We start from the raw sequence: 14,941 nt of genomic DNA, 5'->3' as shown, positions 1-14,941 counted from the left end.
ACACGATGGGGAAAGGACAGTCTTTTCAATAAATGTTAGAGAACTGCACATCCACATGCAAAAGAATGACACTGGACCCGTGTCTTCTACTACATACAAAAATCAACTCCAAGTGGATTAAAGACTTCATTGCCATTTATTTTGAGTAGAAAATAAGCCACTTCTTTAATGATACATCAAAATGTGGGATTTTTTAAAAAATCTCGTTTCTCTCCCAGTCCTGGCTTCCCCGGAGGGCCCCTCGCGCAGCCAGGCTGGGCTGGAGCCGTGGGGAAGGCAGCGGCCCCAGGCAGGGCGAGGCACAGCCTCCCCCAGTGCAGGTCTCGGGCTGGGCGGCCTCAGTAGCAGTCGGCCTGGTTCTCCTGCAGGACGCCCACTGTGGCCAGCATGTCCCGCAGGAGGGACTGGGGGCTCTTCTCCACGTGGTCGCTACCCTGGGCCAGTGTGCCCCGCAGGCCCTCTAGGTCTATGGATCTCAGCGCGGCCAGCATGGCCTCAGGCTCCAGGTCCCCCAAGGGCTGGCCCTGCTCGCCCGCCTGCCACCTCTGCAGAGCAGCCTCCACGGAAGCTGAGTCTGGGCTGCCCCCTGCCTCCCACAGGCTGCTGTAGGCCGCAGTCTTGTCCCTCAGGAAGAGGAGGAGGTCACAGGACTTCTGGGCCACGGGTCGGTCACAGTCAAACAAGGCACGAAAGGCGAACTCAAAGAGCCGCACCCGGCAGAGAGCCCCCAGCGCCTCAGGGAGGGGGCTGGGCGGGGCTGCCTTGGGCAGGGCCACGGTGTAGGGACAGTGGGGGCCCGGTTGCCCCAGCGTCTGGCCAAGGAACACCAGCGCCAGCTCCAGGCCCTGGGCCCGCACCTCCCAGTCCAGGTCCCGGCTCACCACCTGCAGCACCGTGGCCACAAACCGCTCTGTGTCCCGGGCCACGTCGGCGTGGCCGCCCCTCAGCCACTCGGTGAAGACCTGCATGACAGCCCTCCGCGGGAAGCCCTCCGAGTCTGCAGAGAGGATGTGCAGGAACTCCGGAAGCAGGCTCTGGGGAAGGAGAGAGGGTGGGGAAGGTCGCTGGGGAGGGCAGGGCTGGCACAACAGGACCTTAGGCACAACAGGGGACTGGCCCCGGCCACACACTGCTCTGGCTCCTTCAAGTGCCATGCCCGGGAGCTGCCCTCCAACCCTGCGTGTACTCGCTGTGCAACCAGGGTGACCACAACTAAGTGGCAGGGGTGCCTGGGAGACTAAAGCCGGAGGACACAGGCACCCACCCAGCACAGCACCTGGCTCCTTGGTGGTCACTCCTGTGGCACTGCCCACAGCAGCAGCCGCCCACAGGCTGGAAGGCAGGCCAGCTTGCCCCCGCCCCTGGCAGCCCTGCAACTGCAAACAGCTGCCCACTGCCTCCTACCTGCTGGGCCTCTGGGTGCTCGGGGCTGGTGGGGGCGGCGTGCAAGCCCCGGCTAGAGAGCTCCCCCATGGCAGTCACTGCGCTGGCACGGACGTAACTCTCAGGATCTTGCAGAAGCTGCCAGGTGAGCTCGGGCACCTCTGATTCGAGGAGCATGTGTCTGAAGTCAGCCTGCTCTGGGGGTCAAAATGGCCACGGGCAGCTGTGACTGCGCTGAGCCCCACAGCCTCCTCCTAGAGCTCCCGGGGGCAGCCTGGTTGGTCCAGCCGAGAGCCAGCGGGAGACCTCCCACAGGCAGAGCCCTCCCTCCGCCAGGCACTCACCTCCCCAGTGCCTGCTCAGATGGGTCAGGAACTCCAGGGCCGAGTCCCTCACCTCCCAGCAGGGGCTACACAAGCGTTTCTGCAGCACAGGGAACAGCTCTGTGGGGCGGAAAGAGTGAGTCAGAGCTACCTCAGGTCACAATGCTGCTCACCCTGCCTGCCCAGCCCCCAGCTGCCTCCACCCCTGCAAGGAGCCGGGGTTACCTGGAAGGAACAGCGCTGCGTGGGGGCCAAGACCACAGCAGCCGGGTGTCCTGGCTGAGCTCAGGAGCCACCTGAGGGTAGCCTGGAAGGCCTTCTTCAGAACCTGGGCAGGCGAGGCCATGGGGCTGAGAGGAGAAGGGGCAGCCGTCCACCTGCCTCCCCCAGCCGTCACCTGCCCTGCCCTGGGGGACAGGCGTGTAGGGAGACGGGAACACGGGGCTTCCTTCTCATCAGGCAGCCGCATACACATAAGCGGCAAAACTAGCTTCCCAGACCACGCGAGAGGGAGGGGGAGACCCTAGCCAGGGGCCCCCACCTCTGGGGTAACAAGATTTCTACCTCAAAACGCAACAAATCATCCAGGGCACCTTTATCCTTAAAACCCCAAGAAGCCTCCGAGCCCTTCCTCCAAATCCACGCATTGTCCACGCAGCAGCGCGCACCACTAGGTCTGTACCCAACCGAGGGGTTGCGGACAGGCATGTGCACAACCGACGTTTGTAAGAACCCGGACGGACCCCAAGCACAAGCCCGTCCCGGCTCCAAGCCACTTCTCATGTCAAGAACTCCCCGTGGGGAGGCTGGACTGCTTCCCTCTCCTCACAGCCCAGCCAGGCCCCTCACACTCACGTCCACGGACGCCGGATCCCTGGGCCCGCACTGCACAGCCGCCCGCCCCTGAAGCTGGCTCTGAGCAGCGACTTCGAGGCCCGTTTGAAGGTCCCATTCCTAGAAGCTTGTGCCAGGGCGGGGGCAGTCCCACCACCTCTGCCTCCCTCCCCTCCTCGCACCCTGTCCCTGTCCCTGTACCGTGGGGCTGGAGTCGGGGCGCTCCAGGCACTCCAGGAGGACGGCAAACACCTGCGTCACCTGCTCCTGGGGGCCTGAGAGAGACGTGAATGGATCACCCACCCGACTCCTGCCCAGAACCCCCGGTGCAGTGGGGAACATGTTCATCCCAGCCCAGGAAAGCAGGACAAGGCCCTGCAGCCAGCTAGGTGCCCCCACATCCCAAAGGAGAAACGCAGAGGAACCACGGTTCCGTACAGCAGGGCCTGGGGCTCACCCAGCACCAAAGTCAGACAACCACACTCACCTGTCCCCTGAGACAGTGTCCCCAGGAAATCGAGGGCCGCCCGCTGGACGCGGACGCAGCCCGCCAGGGTCCCACAGAGGCGGCCCCCCACGCTGGAGGCGGGCGCTGCTGAGCCGTCACAGAGACGCAGTATTGTCACCACAGCCCTGAGCAGGGGTGCCTGGGGCCAGGGCGAGGGGTGCTGGGGCTGAGAGGAGGGAGGGAGGGAGGGTCAGCGAGGCAGCAGTCCCACCTGTCTGGACAAGGGACAGCCGGGGCCACACCCACCAGCGGCTGCAGCTCCTCCAGGTGGGCCAGGGTCCTGCACAGGAGGCCCGCGCAGGATGACTTGGAGGACAGGAGAGCGTCCAGCACCACAGAGTCCTCCGAGGTCCCATCCAGCAAGCCTGGAGGCCAAGCCAGGAACAGCTCCCTTAGGGCACCTCCGCCTTGCCAGTGGTCCCTGCCCACGGTCACTGCTCCCGGCACAGAGCAGTGGCTCACCTGGGGGACGGCCCACCCTGGCCACCCTCGCTCTTAGAGGGAGGCCTGGTGCTATCTAAGGCCTGGGTGGTGGGCTGGGTCTCCCCACCTTCCTTTCCCTGACCCCCAGGATCCACCCAGGAACTCATGTTCCATCCTCTCCCCAGCCCCGTTTCTGAGCCGGGTACCTGGGAGCCCAGAGCCTTGAGCGGTGGCCTTCAGGACACAAGCCAGGGGCTGGAGGAGGACCCCAAAGGCCTGGGTCCTCAGTGCCTGTGGGCTGGGGAGGAAACAGCGCAACGTGAGCCGCTGTGCTCCTGGCGTCCCGGCACGTCTGGGGCAGGTTGGCCAAAGCAGGGGATCAGGACGCCCCTCTGAGAAACAGCTTGTGTGCAGGCCACTGGCCAGGGGACCCCATGGGGTGGGCGTGGGGGGACCAAGGCCTGCAGAGCCCAGTCCTGGCATCCTTGGGAACAGCCACTAAAGGGGCCTCGGAGGCTGTCACTACTCAGTCAAGATGATGTCCCTCACTCCATTCTGTGGGCAGGACCTGCCCTCATGCTGGACCCTGGTCCTCTGTACCCTGTCCTCCCTCGGCCCACTCTCTCCCGAGCAGAATGGGGCTCACACTACACTCTCCGTCCCTCTGGGACCCTGGCAGGCCCCGCCTGTGACTCCAGGCTCTATGGCTCTGTGGCCCCCAGACCACTGGGTGGTGGGCACACTGGGAGCTCCAGAGCCACCCACTGAGGCAGCTGGGGAGGGTCAGAGGGCAGCAGAGCCCTGTGTGTTTCGTCCCTGAGGATCCCGCAGAGCTTTTGTTTGAAATAATTCTTCTGTCACTGAGAAGTGCAGAAGCCACCAGCCTACATCCAACCCGCATGGCTGCCTGGGCCCCCATGTGGCTGCCTCTGGCCACTGGTGTTGGGGGCTTCCCCGCAGCTCCCAGCCAGAAGGGCTGCGCCCTTGACCTCTCTGCCTCCCCCGCTCCCTGCACCCCCTGGCACAGAACCCCCTGGTTCATACCAGAGCTGCAGCTTCAGGACGCCCAGCGCCAGCGGCCCTGCCTGGGGAGGGGCCAAGCGGCTCAGGGCCTGAGCTGCCGTCTCCCACGGGCCACGGTCTGAAGAGCCGAGCACAGGAGAACTGCGGGGGACCCCAGAGAGAGAAAGTCATTCCTCCGCCCTCCAAAGCCCACTCAAGGCCTGGCTGGGGCTGCCTTGGCCCCTGGGCTGCAGCACCAGCCCAAGACAGAGGCCGTCCCCAGTGTCCCCACACTGAAGGCAGCATTCTTTGGGGGTGGGGGGAGGGGTGGACTCTCCATCCCTAGGTGCCAGTGAGACCTGCCCAGGTGTCACACCACTCTGGGACATCTGGAGGAAAACACGTGCCCACCCCAGGCCCACCAGCTGCGTCCTGGGGACCTGACCGGGCCACGCAGAGGAGCAGGTCCACGAGCGGGTGTGGGGCCGGGACGGGGTCTCTCTCCAGCAGACGGGCCACGAGGGGACTCAGCTGCTCCCAGAGGACTTCTGTCCACGGGCTCTGGCAGCGCCCAAAGGTGGTGGTCAGGGCATTGAGGGCCTGAGTGACCCTTGGGGTGTCTGTGGAGCACAGGGACTCTTCGATGTGACCCACAATCTTCTGGGCACACATGGGCCAGTCATCATCCCGAGGACAGGTGTGTCCCTCAGCCCTGCCTCCCATAGACAGGGCCAGGATGTGCACCAGCAGCTGACCGGCAGCCGAGGCCACAAACAGGCTGGCGTCTCCCTGCAGGGAGAAGACGGTGTCAACAGCACCTGGGCAGGCGACAGGGGAAGAGAGGAGAAGGCAGTCAGCAGAGTACAGTGGGCGAACTTCACAGTCTTGCACAAAGAGCCTGACCGGGGGCACCGGAGACGCCCCCAGACGCCCCTGCTGCAAAGCCAGAGGAGACCAGGACAGAAGTTCCTGGGAGATGGACACCTCCTCCCACCCGGGCCTTAGCCCAGGAAGCCCGGGATTCTCCCCAGTTAGTTTCGAGGACTGACTCCCTGACAGCTCGTCTGCAGGTGACTGACGGGGCCACCCCAGCTCCTCAGGCCTGACCTCTGAGCCAGAGAACACCGACACCCCTGTGAATCGACACTCGTGGATGAGAAGACCAGGTTCAGCCCCATGCAAGGACTCCAGGGGTCCTGCAGACGGGGCAGGGTGGGTGGGTGCACTCACCGTGGTCTGCCAAGAAGCGCAGGGCACTGGGGTGCTGCGCCAGGGAGCACAGGCCCTGGATCCAGCCACTGCGCACGGTGGGGACAGCCCAGACTGCTCGGCCCAGGGGTCCCGCCGCCCCAAAGAGCCCCGGCAGCAACTCCGCCTGCTGGGAAGCAAGGAAGGAGGTGGGAACTTGGTTGGGCTTCCAGCGACTGAGGCAGATCAGAGATGGGCTTTCTACTTCTCAGGGCTGGTCGGGGCACTTTCGGGGGCGCATTCACACCAGCTGCCAATACAGAGACAAGAGCCCCAGGCAGCTGTGTTCCGGGAGGTGGCAGATGGCCCCCCAGTGCTGGGAGGTGGTGGCGGGAGCTTTGGGGGAAGAAAGAACTGATTCCAATAAAGGTCCATCACTCCTACTATCGGTGACTTGAAAAATCCTGTCCTCAAAAGGCACCACCAGCTCCACCTTCAAAGGCCCACCCCGCTGTGACCTTCAGGGCCCAAGAACCCCCAACACTTCTCCTGAACTCCGGAGCCTACATTCTCAGCCCAGAGCACCCACCCTCCTCTCCCAGGGGTCCACAACCTCCATGTGTGAGACCCAGTGCACCTGTGGGTCAGGCCTGCCCCAGCATCTGCCACCTCCACACCCATTCTGATGCTTCACGACCCAGCTCCTCTGCGAAGCTGAACCCTGGCCTGCGGTGACTAAGTCCCCACAAGATCCCCACCTGCTACAGACCTTCCTTGGCACAATCACACCCACGTGCATAAGAGCCATGTTCCCGGCCGGGCGCGGTGGCTCACGCCTGTAATCCTAGCACTCTGGGAGGCCTAGGCGGGTGGATCGTTTGAGCTCAGGAGTTCCAGACCAGCCTGAGCAAGAGCAAGACCCCGTCTCTACTAAAAATAGAAATTATCTGGACAACTAAAAATATATATAGAAAAAATAAGCTGGGCATGGTGGCACATGCCTGTAGTCCCAGTTACTCGGGAGGCTGAGGCAGGAGGATTGCTTGAGCCCAGGAGTTTGAGGTTGCTGTGAGCTAGGCTGATGCCACGGCACTCTAGCCTGGGCAACAGTGTGAGACTCTGTCTCAAAAAATAAATAAATAAATAAAAGAGCCATGTTCCCCACTAGATGTCAACAGGGCGAGCGGAAAACCCCGATTCTCACTTGCTGACTAGAGACCCTTTGCTGGCACAGGGAGTCCCTGAGCCTGGAGTCTCGACTCCAGAAACTGCAGTCAGGGCCTGTGCCTAGCCCAGCCAGGCCTCTGGCTTCCGTCCAGCCGCTGCCTACCCTCAGGGGACAGGAAACCCTTCACCCATGGCAGATGCCAGGAGAAGGGCCCTTGGAGACAGAGATGCTGCTTCTAACTCGCTACAGCAGCACGGGGGGGCCACAGACCCGCCCTCTTGGTGTTTTTCCCTCAATTCGACTCAAGCCCAGTGCCTGGCTCACCACTGCGCAGCCACCTCCGTGCCCAGACCCCACTTCAGGATGGAGGCACCCACCCCCAGCTGAGGGGGTCTGCTGGCAGTGGGAGCCCCTCCCTCAAAGTTGCAGCCCCTCCCCTGCCTCCAGTGACCGTGGGCAGGTCCTGCGCCCAGACACGGGCCCCTGCGTGGTGAAGGGGCGGGTGGAAAGGGAGCACTGGCACAGAGGAGAGCAGCCTTTGGCCCTGCCATGGCCCGTGTCCCTTGTCCCCGCACACAGGGGACCAGCTCCGAGAGAAAGGAGGTAGGCGATGGCCGTTCAAGCCTCGAAGCCACAGCTGGCCTTGGGAAGGAGCCAGAACACGGAGGAGACGGAGAAGCACCAGGAAGTACCCAGGGGATGGCTGAGGCTGGGAAATGCCATTTACTTGTGACTGAAAATTCCCTTTCAGACAAACAAGTTGTATAACAGGTTACCAGACAGCTGGACTATCCAGGATCTAGCGTGAGCCCCACCAGTTCTGTGGGACTCTCGCATCGCGCCTCCGTTGTTTCCGTATCCAGAAAATGGAGATAAAGAGTTCTGACCTGCCTCTCGGCCAGGCCTCCTGAGATAACATGAAAGTGGTGTTCCAAACTCTAAAGTGCTTTCTAAACTACCAAGCCCATGCGAATGGATGTATGATTACAGGTGAGGGCAGGAAGCACAAAGCCAGGCCCTAGGACACACTGCATCATACAGAGGTGCCCTAGGATGTCTCGTGAGGTCCATCCCACACCAAGATGGTGCTTGGCTGGGCTCCCAGGGAGTCAGCAGTTGCTGAACCTGGTGGCACCCGTGAACGGCAACCTAACATCCCTCCCCACCACTGTCCTCTCCAAGTGACTCCAACACAGCACAGGGGACCAGAGGACAGGGACATGCCTTCACAACTGGCAAGGGTCTATGAGGTGCCAAGAGAAGCCATCGCTCTGGACTGGCAGGGGCCACAGACACTCATATCAGGCATCACCTAACAAACCCAGGGGTGCCCGTTTAGGGATGCTCAAGGTTTGAGACACATGGCTCTGGGGAGTCCCCCCAGCTCTCATGCCGTGCTATGCAGAAATTCTCACTGGTCATTCATTCATTCACAGGGCCGAGCGGCACAGGCACAGGTCTGTGGTCTCATGTAAGCCTCACAACAACCCCACGAGACAGGTACATTCTTAACTCTGTCACAGGCAGAAACTGAGGCTCAGGAACTCGGGCAAGATCCTACGGAGGGTCAGAACTGAGAGCCAATCCCGGTTCTGACTTTTTCCAAAAAACTCACTCCTTAATCCCCACATCATTCCTGGTGAATGTTTCAAAGGGGTTATATGTGGGAGTAAAAAATCTGCCCTACTAGTCAAGACACAGGGCCGAGGCAGGTCTCCGGAACTCAAGGACCGTGACAGCCACACATGCTTTATGTGTCTGCAGGAGAGAGCTGCCCACCTGTCAGTGGGACACTGGGCGGGAGGACCCCGGCTCACCTGAAGGTACTGGAAGCAGTCCTCCTGCGCTGCAAATATCCCTGCGAGGCGGAGTGAGAAGGAGAGGACGCCGGCGCTCACGTCCTGCAGTTTCGGCACATGGGATAGCAGCTCCACCAAGCAGGGGTTCTCCTGGAGCAGCAGGAGACTGGACTCTGCAGAGAAGCGCCCCACCGGGAGAATGGTCACCAGGGACACAGCACTACCATCCCCCTAGGGAACCCTCTTCTCTTGGCAAGTCCCAGACCCATTTCTCTTAAGGTGTTAGATTTACGGTCCAATGGGAAAACACATTTACAATAAATACAACAAATGACTCATAGATTTAAATCAATACGGGGTGGGGGAATAGAAGGCCCACACCTCAACAGGTAAAGGACACAGAGGAGAAATGCAAATGGCCAACAACTCTGAAAAAATGCCTGTCTTACTGATTATGAAAAAGAAATGCAAATTAAACCAAAAGACCAGTTTTACCCCTCAAATGGGTACTTTTGCACTTTTTCTCAAACAGAGAATGCTCCGTGCAAGGAAATGCAGTGAATGGGCTTCTTTTCCAGACCTGGCATTCTGAATTTCTACCTACACTGAGCCACGCTATTGTTCAAAAGCACTGATGGGGGAAAAAGACATGTTGAGGCAAAGGCCGGGAGAGTTTCCCAGAGAGAGGCCTTGTGGAAAGAGCTACTACAGGACACGGTTCAGAAAGAAGGAAAGGGAGCGCAATGAGAAGGTGCCCAGGGCAAGGGCCCAATCAGCACGTGGGTGGATCTAAATAAGCACTGTGTTCGAAAGCTAAAAATAAATGTCGCTGCAGGGTTTTGAAACAAGCTAGAATTAAAAATACTAAACAACAATAATATGGAACATTGCTGTGGTGGCCTGAATTTAAGGTGCTCTGAGATCCTTAAGTTGTGTGCATAGAGCACAAAGATTCTAATTAACTTCAGACTAAAAAAAAAAAAAATCCAGTGTGCATGTTAAAAATGTAAGGGGAGCCACTAAAGAACATAAATGGAATGTACAACTTCAAAACCAGAAAAAAGAAGATTTTTTTAAAAAAAGCTTTATCAGCCCAATGGAACAAAGTAACACATGGGAAATATAAAAATGTAATAGAATATGGTGGGAACAAGTTCAAATCTGACAGTAACCTCAACATCTGAAAGAGATAAAACTTATCTGTGAACACAAAGAGTTGCTCAGATTAACTTAAACACTAAAAGAGAGCAATGTATTGTTTCTAAGAAGCACTACAGTATGACAACCAGAAAGGCTGGGAGCAGGGAGGACAAGATACAACAGGCAAATTCTAATTTTACAAAAGCTACTGTAGCAACAGTAATATTAGACAAAAGGGACTGTAAAGCGAAAAGCATGATTAGTGCAAAAAAACCAGTTGTTTTTCACTGATCAAAGAAACAAATTCTAGGAAGACATAACAGCCCTAAGTCTGGGTGAACCTAACCTAACCTCAAAACATGTAAAGCAAAAAAAGACAGCATTTCAAAGAAAAACTGTTGAATCCACAGTCTTACTGTATGGTTTTTAAACATCTCTCAGAAACAATTAAGCAAACAAATTAGCGAGAGCATACCAGGTTTGAACAATGTAAGCTTGAACTAGGGAACAAGTATGGAAACTATTTAATATATAATTTCCATCACATAGAACACAGAAGAAATAAGTAGAGGTTGGGAGGGAGGAGGAAATAGGGATTGACTGCTAATGGGTAGGTACCCAGTTTCTTCTGGGGAGACAAAAATATTCCAAAATTAGATTGTGTTGATGGTTGTACAACCCTATAACTTTACTAAAAACCACTGAACTGTCACATTTTAAATGGGTGAATTGTATGGTATGTAAATTATATCTCAATAAAGTTGTTTAAAAATACTTTTTAAAGTTTGACCACAAACTAGGCCACAACTGAAGACTTACAAATACCAAAAAAAAATCAGTATCATATAGTGAAATCTATAGAACATCTGCAAAAATGGCCCATGTACTATGCCTCACTAAGAGCCTCAACAGCTATAAAAGAACCAAAACACAGGTTGTATTTCCTGACTTCAATGAAATAAATTAAAAATCAATAATAAAAAGACTGAAAAAACTCCTATTTTGAAACTAAAGGACACTCTTTTAAATAACTGAGTGAAGAAAAAAACTCATAATGAAAAGTATGAAATATTTAGAACTAAATTACAACAGAAGTATTGCATAGTAAAACTTGCAGAATGCAGCTAAAGTCATACTTTCAGAGAAGTGTGTAGTCTTACTTATAATATACTAATATTAGAAAACAAGAAAGACAGAGATATTCAACTCAAAAGAGTGAAAGAACAGTAAAATAAAGGAAGACAATAATGCACAACAGAAATTAATGACGTGGAATCTATCCTAAGGCAATTATCAGCCATGAGAGCAAACATTTACAGGTAAGAATATATACAAGAAAAGCCATTATGACACCATTTATAATAATGAAAATTTAGAAACATAAACATCTAACAATAGCATAGTGATTAAATAAATTATGGTCCATTCACACAGTGACTATGTAGTCAATAAAATTAAGGTGTTGCATGGAAAAGACACTCCAATGGCAAGAGAGAAAACGCAAGACCTCAAAATTGTATTTACAGTATGACCTCAGTCTTATCAGGAAAATACAGCTTTATGATGTGTCATGAAAAAGGCGGATGGTTTAATTTTCCTATAAAAAGTTTGATGGTTTAATTTTCTTCTTCATTCCTTTGTGTTGCATAAGTTTTAAAGACTATGGATTGCTTTCAATAATCAGAAAGAAAACAAACCTGATTTCTTAAACAAATGCACGAGAACAAAATAAGTCTATCCACGCCCTCTGCAACCACTGGCAAGAACTGAACGACAGGATGCCCGAATTGTGGCTGGAACTGGCTGAGAATTTCAAGCTAAGCTTCAGCTAGCCTTGCCCCCATCAGCCACAGAGAAAATACACAAAGAGAGCTCCTGCCCTTTCTCCAGGACAGCGGAGCCCTGGTGCCTTGTCCCTGGCTCTGTGTGCATCCTCCGGCCTCTGGACAAGCAGTAAACAGTAGCGCCCACCCCCTTACCTGCTTCAGTTACGGTTTTAAACCAGTCCAGCAGCTTCTCCAAACAGGTGTCATCCGCCACCGGCTGCCCGGGGTCTGCCAGGACGGCACAGACGGCCGGGAGGAGCCGGGCGCATTCGTGGTCCATGATGAAGCTGGGTCCCTGCACAGGAAATGTGACAGTCAGTCCTCAAGCCGCTCCAGACCCCACGGCCCTGTCACGAGCAGAGGTCCGAGCTGCCAGGACGGACGCAAAGCCTCGGTCCGGGTGGGGCAGGGGAGGGCCCTGGGCGAGCTGCCGTCCGGCTGGACGGAGGCGTGAGCGCCTGGCCTTGGAGCGCAAAGCCTGGTCCCCGTGGACGTCGGTGAGGAGGGGCATAGCCTGGTGCTGACCCAGGCTGCAGGCGAGCCAGCGAGGGGCACCTGTGGGCTCTGGGGTCATCCGCGTGCGCAGGGAACGTCCGTCCCCGCACCGGCCCGGGGGCAGGCCGGGCTGCGTCTGTCCCCCCGGGTCAGTGGTGGCTGCACTGAACAACCCTGCAGCCAGCAGAGGCGTGCGGAGGGGAAGGGCCGCGGTGTGCATCTGTGTCCGGCCGGGAGGGGACCGGGCTGGTCGGCGGCTCTGTCCGGACTGGGCCGCCCGTCCGCCCGTCTCCGCGATTCCGAGTCAGTTTGGGCCGCGCGCGCCGGGCCCCAGAGTCCAGAAGGGGCCCCGGACGTGGCGGCCGCGGCCGGACGGGAACCCAGCACAGCCCTGTCCACGCCCCGCCGCAGGGGCTCGGACTCGGCCCGCGCGCCCCCCTCACGCCCCGCGCCCCTCACCCCACCGCGCGCCCCTCACCCGCCGGCGGTGCGTCCGCCGTGCGTCCGCCGCAGGCCCCGCCCCGCCGGCGCAGGCTCCTCCCCCTGACTGTGCCACCTGCCGGTCCGGAGGGGAGCGGGCGACTATTACCCCCACCGGAACGCTCGGTGGTACGTGCCCGAGCATCCGGTAGGCGGAGCGCCCCCCGCGGGGGAGGGGGCTATCCACGAAGGGGCGGGGCTAAGTCATGAGGGGCGGGGCCTCGCTGGGCGGGGCGCCACGCGTCAGGGCAGGCGAGAGCGGGGAATGCGCGTGGCGGACGGAGCGTCCCGGTCCGAGCGCCGGTGTCCTTGGGCATCTGGCTACAGGGTCTCCAAACGGGCTCTCAAAGCCAGTGGATAAACAGGGCGTATGGTCCCAGAGCGTTAGTTTTACAGCAAGATTTTGGGGCTAACACCAGATGTATGTTAGGAAATGGCAAGCAGAAATTCCTACGGCTGTGAAGATAAAAATGACACTTTGAAAAAACATTGACTTTCATGGGGTCACTTTGGACAACCACATTCCCTGACCCTTGCGCCCTCTCCCCTTTAGAACGACACGGGTGAGAAGGTTTGAAATACATGGTATCTTTCCTGAACTTGGATTCTGCACTGTAAAGTGAGATGCTAATGGGATACTCACATTCGCTGGATTGGGTAGTTGTGGAGGAAATAAAAGTTACAATAGCCCTGTGCTAAGTGCTTCACTTAATATAAACTCATGAGATTTCACAGCCACTCAAGAACCTCACGAAGAAACGGAGGCAACGAGAGACTAAATCTTAAGGTCTCACAGCTAGTGGGGTGGCACAGCTTGGGTTTGAACCCAGTCTGGCTCCAGATATGAATACTATCAATATATTATACAGTCCACAATTTCTTACCTGAAACTCTTGGGGACAAGCATTTATCGGAATTCACAATTTTTCAGATTTTAGAAATGGAGACATGGCACATACACTATGAATATGAGATTACCATCCCAACAGGGTCTGATGCAGCACCCCATAATTAAATGCATTAATAGTTGTACTCATTCATATAAACGCTAAGTAGGATAAACATTATAAATAGCTTCGGCTCAGAGATTTGCCTCCCAAAGAGTTGAGGTCAGGACAGGTTTTTGCCATCAAATGAATTATGAAAGGGTTTGGAATTCAGAATCGAAGGTGAAGGCTATAGATATGCGCTGTCTTTGTAATTAAATAAGAGAAGGGCAGGGAGTTAGCAAAGCCCAGGGGTGGGAGAGCAGCAAGAGGTACTTAGGCATAGGTAGCAGAGATGGTAAAAGTCCTGGTATATAGCATGTGGATCATGCCTTGGAAACAAACGGGAGTTTTTAAGCGCGTGAGTGGCCCGGTAAAATGTGCCTTGTATAAACAACTCTGGTGACAACTGAAAAAAGTGTGGGGTTTCTTTCCTCTTAGGATGCATCAGAGAAGGTCTAAACAAGGAACTAGAATTTGGGGTGCAACCGCTACCTGACAGGACCTGACAACAGAGGAACACCAAGGAGTGGAATGGACAATTTCAGAACAAATACAATTGTATTATTTTAAATACCATTCAAGTCATAGAACTAGTTGCAAAGTGTTGCATGGTAGCTTCTATTTTTTTGAGGTGTTTACTATGTTCCAGGCACTGTGCTGAATTTTATTTCTGTTTGGTCCTTTGATACCAACAAAAGCCCGGAAACTATTTCCATTTTGCAGACAAGGCACGACAGTGAGACTACAAAACGCGGGCCCCTAACCACTAAGTGGCTCAATCTCCCCCGCTCTGGGGAAACAGACTTGAAATCACTGATTGGCTCACCCCCTTGGCTGTACAGATGAGGAAACTGAGCAGAAAAGGGCCAGGGACTCATAGTGGGGGTGGGGGAGCAGATCTGGAGTAACCTGCCCAGCATTCTTTCCACCGTACCACACTACCCCGGTGTGAGGATCCATTCATCCATTTATCACATAATAAATACAGCCACAGTGTACTCACTGTGGGACAAGCAACTGTTCTCAGCACTCCACAGATATGGACTCATTTGAGCCTCCCAATGGCCCTTTTCTCCACTGTACATTTGAAGAGACAGGTGCAGAGAAGTCATAGAACTTGCTGGACATCAAATACCTGTTTATTGAGCACCTGCTGTGTGCCAGACCCTGTTGCAGTCGGGAACAAAACATAGCCCCTGCCCTCAGAAAGCTTACGCCCCTGACACAGAATGTTCTTATGGATAATAAATGTCAGGAAGCTAGAAAAATAAAGCAGAGGCTACGAGGCGAGGCTGCCGTTTTAGACAGAGGGGATGGCCTTGGAGGCCTGTGTGAAGAGAGAGCAAATCATACTTACTCATAATTTCAATGAATTTTGAAGCC

At 55.7% G+C, this 14,941-nt stretch overlaps 1 protein-coding gene across 4 annotated transcripts; it reads right to left on the bottom strand.

Annotated features, from left to right (window-relative positions):
* Positions 1-117: 117 nt before the first annotated feature.
* On the bottom strand, positions 118-14,940 carry BRAT1 (BRCA1 associated ATM activator 1). Of its 4 annotated transcripts, none has more exons than XM_045543019.1 (14): positions 14,916-14,940; positions 11,748-11,889; positions 8,647-8,801; positions 5,704-5,851; positions 4,919-5,291; positions 4,516-4,635; positions 3,678-3,769; positions 3,295-3,413; positions 3,028-3,214; positions 2,742-2,815; positions 1,932-2,034; positions 1,728-1,826; positions 1,405-1,580; positions 118-1,034 (listed from the first exon to the last, which is right to left on the bottom strand). In XM_045543019.1, the coding sequence occupies exons 2-14, from the start codon at positions 11,872-11,874 to the stop codon at positions 339-341; spliced, it is 2,469 nt and encodes an 822-aa protein (XP_045398975.1). In that variant the 5' UTR covers positions 11,875-11,889; positions 14,916-14,940; the 3' UTR covers positions 118-338. The 4 variants fall into 4 exon arrangements, with proteins under 4 accessions (XP_045398975.1, XP_045398974.1, XP_045398973.1 ...); XM_045543018.1 differs by lacking the exon at positions 14,916-14,940 and adding an exon at positions 12,150-12,242; XM_045543017.1 differs by lacking the exon at positions 14,916-14,940 and adding an exon at positions 12,120-12,211.
* Position 14,941: the final 1 nt, after the last annotated feature.

The sequence above is a fragment of the Lemur catta genome, chromosome 2, assembly GCF_020740605.2.
Source record: "Lemur catta isolate mLemCat1 chromosome 2, mLemCat1.pri, whole genome shotgun sequence".
NCBI classification, from domain to species: domain Eukaryota; kingdom Metazoa; phylum Chordata; class Mammalia; order Primates; family Lemuridae; genus Lemur; species Lemur catta.
This window is presented reverse-complemented; position numbering and strand designations above follow the sequence as displayed.